Source organism: Lactuca serriola, chromosome 2, assembly GCF_051521515.1.
Source record: "Lactuca serriola cultivar US96UC23 chromosome 2, Lser_US96UC23_V15, whole genome shotgun sequence".
Taxonomy (NCBI): domain Eukaryota; kingdom Viridiplantae; phylum Streptophyta; class Magnoliopsida; order Asterales; family Asteraceae; genus Lactuca; species Lactuca serriola.
The window spans coordinates 157,000,095-157,005,042 of record NC_136409.1 but is presented as its reverse complement, the minus strand read 5'-3'; the positions used below and the strand labels follow the sequence as shown (position 1 = coordinate 157,005,042).

At 36.2% G+C, this 4,948-nt stretch overlaps 1 protein-coding gene across 1 annotated transcript; it reads left to right on the top strand.

The window, feature by feature from the left end:
• Positions 1-1,268: 1,268 nt before the first annotated feature.
• Positions 1,269-3,527, top strand: LOC145087130 (Pentatricopeptide repeat (PPR) superfamily protein). The gene has a single exon (XM_079025033.1). The coding sequence runs from the start codon at positions 1,419-1,421 to the stop codon at positions 3,468-3,470; it is 2,052 nt and encodes a 683-aa protein (XP_078881159.1). The 5' UTR covers positions 1,269-1,418; the 3' UTR covers positions 3,471-3,527.
• Positions 3,528-4,948: the final 1,421 nt, after the last annotated feature.

Below are 4,948 nucleotides of genomic sequence, written 5' to 3'. Positions count from 1 at the left end.
AAACCATAAGTTATACAAAACACGTTTTCTAAATCATAACCATAAAATCAGAGTATCAAGATCCCTCAAAAACAAATATCAACAGGAGGATGTGTATGATCACGCCTTCGCCTTGCCCTAATTATCCGATGTACTTGAAACCATGAAATCAAACTATAAGCACGAAGCTTATCGAGCTCCCCAAAAATACCCCACACACAAAACATATACAATGCATGTGTACATGCGAGCCTACAGTTTGCCTGGACCGCCTCGCAAGGCCTACAGGATGCTTGAACCACTCTACCGAGCCTACAATCTACTGACACGTCTCACAAGGCTTACAGTAGCTAGACCGCTCTACCGAACCTACAGTCTACTGGCCCGCCTCGCAAGGCCTACAATAGTTGGACCGCTCTCGAGCCTACAACATAACGCCAAATCGCTCCCGAGTTTGTTAGCCTACAACACAAAGCAATACTGCCGCAACCCAACGAATCAGTAACATGCTGACATATGCAAACAATGACCAATAACCAGAACATAAAGGTAATCATACAGATCTACCAGTTTAATATATAACCAACATAGCACCATCCTATATACCAAGACATATAACCTAATAGGCCGACATTGGTGCCTTAGACCCACAAGTACAGTTAGGAGAACTCACTTGACTCACAAAGCTAACTAAAATCTCAGCTCAATGTCGCGTCGACCACAAATAGCAGCTCTCACGACCAAATTATGGGTGCTAAATACCTCCTAAAAAAAACTCAAATTATACCACACATACATAAAAATAAGTAATTAATATTTTTTTAAAGTCAATAATAAAAATAAATAAGATTTTTGTTTTAAAGTTAACGAATGACAGTTCAAATAATAAAAATTATATTATATATGATCCGACTCATATATAATAATAAGTATGAAAAAAAATCAAAATGTAAAATACAAGTAACGAAAGTTCTAAATTTACGTCGAAATTTTAAACATCTTGAATTTATATTGACATATACATAAAAATAAACATATAACTATATTGCAATATAAGGTGTCTTTTTAGCCAACCCCTTTCGGGTGTTGCTAATAAGACACCCCTTGGACACCCTATTGACCACCTTTTAAAAAGTCAACCAATAATTAACTCTTTATAATCAGCTTTTTTGGAAAACAATGCAATTTCAGCCAATAAAAACATTTAAAAAATTAATTAGAGTGTCCATATTGCAATATAAGGTGTCTTTTTAGCAACACCTTTTCCAAACCAATGTCTATCACCCACCGATACACACACCAACTTTATCTCATCACTTTTACCTTTCTGATAAAACGTAGAAATCCACTTCTCCCAAAATCCCGACAGCCTATGATGGTCAAAGGTTCTTTAGGCGCAACAACCCACATGCCTTCACAGTTGTGTTAACTCTTACCAAATGGATCTTGATTTGCAGACGTGTCCCCGTTTGTTACAAACCATCACTTCCCATCTGTTGAACAAACAAGGGAAACCCTTACACCTCTTGTTTCTTAAAAGGGGTGTCTTTCCTTCCTCAATTACTTTGGCTAACCGTCTCCTTCAGATGTACGTTCGGTGTGACTATTTGGATGATGCTCGGAAAGTGTTCGACGAAATGCCACAAAGAAATTGCTTCACCTGGAACTCCATGATCGAAGGTTATATCAAATCACGAAATACCAAAGAGTCTTTACATTTGTTTTACGCAATGCCCCACAAAAATACTTTCTCCTGGAACATGATTATTTCAGGGTCTGTTAAGGCAGGTAATTTGAATCTCGCAAGAAAGCTGTTCGATGAAATGCCAATGAAAAATGGGGTAGCTTTGAATTCAATGATTCATGGGTATGCTAAAAACGGGCAATCTGCTGAAGCAATTAGTCTGTTTAAAGATTTGAAATCAAGTTGTGATGTGGATATATATGTTTTGGCTACAGTTATTGGTGCGTGTACTGATTTGTTAGCTCTTAGATTGGGAAAGATAATCCATGGCTTTATAGTTGTTAATGGGGTGGAGATCGATCCAGTTTTAGGAAGTTCAATTGTGAACATGTATGGAAAATGTGGTGATCTTGATACTGCAAGCTTAATGCTCCACAATCTACCATACCCTGATGATTTTTCTCTCTCGTCTTTGATCTCTGCATACTCCAATACCAATAAACTTTCGGAAGCCAAAAGAATATTTTCAATGAAGAAAGACAAACCCCCTTGTGTTGCTTTATGGAACTCTTTGATTTCAGGATACATTTCCAATAACATGGCAACAGAAGCACGTGTACTCTTTGTTGAAATGAGGAGAAATGGAACAAAAGAAGACGCATCCACTATCGCTAGTGTTTTAAGTGCCTCATGTGATATTATGTATGCAACACAAGTTCATGCTCATGTTTGTAAATTTGGAGTAATTCATGATCTTATAGTCACATCTGTTCTTATCAACACTTACGCAAAATGTGGAAGGCCTAATAGCGCTTGTAACTTATTTAACGAGATAAATATAAACACATACGACACAGTGTTGTTGAATTCGATGATTTCTATTTATTTTTCTAGTGGAAGAATCGAAGATGCTAAACGAGTTTTTCATAGCATAAAGTCTAAAACTTTAATCTCTTGGAACTCAATGATATCGGGATTAACTCAAAATGGTTACCCAAGTGAAGCACTTAAATATTTTCGGGAATTAAATACAAAAGGTTTTAAAATCGACAAATTTAGCCTCGCGAGTGTGATTAGCACATGTGGGACCATTTCGTTTCTTGAACTCGGCCAACAATTATTTTCGCGAGCTATCGTTGTTGGACTTGAATATGATAAAATCGTGTCTACTTCACTTGTGGATTTTTATTGCAAATGTGGAGATGTTGATAATGGTAGAAAACTATTCGACGAAATGGTGGAAAAAGAATCATGTGATGTTGATGAAGCTTCATGGAATTCAATGTTGATGGGTTATGCTACAAATGGTTATGGAATTGAAGCATTGGATTTGTTTAATGATATGAGAAAAGCAACGGGGATTTTGCCTACGGATATTACATTCACTGCAGTATTATCCGCATGTGATCATTGTGGGTTATATGAGGAGGGTTTGAAATGGTTTTATGCAATGAAAAACGAGTATTGTATTGATCGAGGAGTTGAACATTATTCATGCATGATAGATCTTTTAGCACGTGTTGGGCGACTTGAGGAAGCCATGAATTTGGTAGTGTCATTACCTGAATTTAAGGATGATGTAAGCATGTGGTCAGCGATATTAAGAGGATGTGTAGCTCATGGAGATAGAATTTTAGGGAAGAAAGTTGCAGAGAAAATGATTGAAATGGATCCGAAGAATCCAGATGCATATGTACAACTTGCAAGCATTTTTGCGGGTTGTGGGGAATGGGTCGGATCCGAACAACTTAGAAAGTTAATGACAGCTCAGAGAATACAGAAACTACCCGGTACAAGTTGGGTATAGTTGTTGTTTGTTAGATTGTAAAATAGTTTGAAAAATAAAACATAAAGTTGGAAGTGATCTGATTTTGGTAGTTAAATAACGATTTTAGGATAATTTTACTTGTTATAAAATTAATTAGAACGTGTATAGATAGAAAATTTAGAAGTTAATTAAACTTTAGACTGAAGTTCTATTACACTTCCCTTACGCATTTATTGTTGGCATCCGTGGTCTCGAAAGGTAAAATCTGATTCTGTTGCTATATTTTTTCATTAGTAACTTCATATTATTATTATTATGATTATTATTATTTTTCTAAAATTGAGATAGCATTTGAGGATTTCATGACATATTATCTTTAAAACATAAAATTTCATTATGTTATTATAACTTCTAACTTTTATACATCGGTTCACATCATAATTTCACCTTAATTATATTATTTTACTTTTGTAATAAAAATAGTCTTAGTTCAAAATTAATTTGATCTAATTATCTTATTTTCTAAAACAAACATATATAATAAATCTGTAAGATAATAAATTGTTTTATACTCAAAATATAATTACACAGGAATATATAGAGAATACTTAAACCATAAAGGGCTTTGGCCTAAACCTTAATCACTAACCCCCCCCCCCCCCCCCCCCCCCCCCCGTGTAGTTTGATTGGGATGAAAAGATTAAACTGGAAAAAAAAACAAAAAAAAAAAACAAAACATAAAAACTAGATGAATATAGCAGCAGCGGCGGTGGCAAGGCTGTAACGATGGTGGTTAACATCGACTACCTGTCAGAGAAAAAGAGAGAAAAATCGGTAGCCAGAGGCGATTTTGTTGTAGAAGAAGAGAAGAGCAGTGACGATGATGACAATCATGCAATTGGCGGTAGATGAGTCCGGAGAAAGGCAATGAGAAAGAAAGAGAGCTCGAGTTGTGGCGAACAGAGCCAATTCCGACAAGATCGACGACTGCAATGTTGATAGAGAAAGAGATAAGTGTAGAGGAGAGACTGCCCGGTGGAGAAGGTGTCATCGGAGAGTGGCGACATCAACATCAGAAAGGGATGCATCAGAAAAGAGAACAGAAGAAGTGGTTAGCCGAGGAGGAGGCAGAAGGTGGGGAGGCAAGAAGGAGGCAATAGGAAAAAGTAGACGAGACAATAGAAGAAGTCGATGAAAGGGCTCTGGCTTTGTGACAGCGGTTGTTTTATTATTTAGACGAAGAAGAGAAGAATCGAAAAAATATGGAAAATATATAATGATGGCACCTCCGATGACTATTAGAGAATGTCGTTGGAGGTGGAGGGCAGTAGCTACAATTGTGGTCATAAGTAAGGTTTTAACCTAAAGCTCTGATACCATGCAAGATAATAGATTGTTTTATACTCAAAAGACAGTTACATAAGAATATATAAAGAATACCTAAACTCTAATGGCTAAACCCAAAAATTAGAGTCTTATATATAATATGTGGTTGTTGGGTATTTAACACTAGATGT

Coding starts and splice junctions, on each gene's coding strand:
- LOC145087130 (XM_079025033.1), top strand. CDS start 1,419: ATGGATCTTGATTTGCAGACGTGTCCCCGTTTGTTACAAACCATCACT.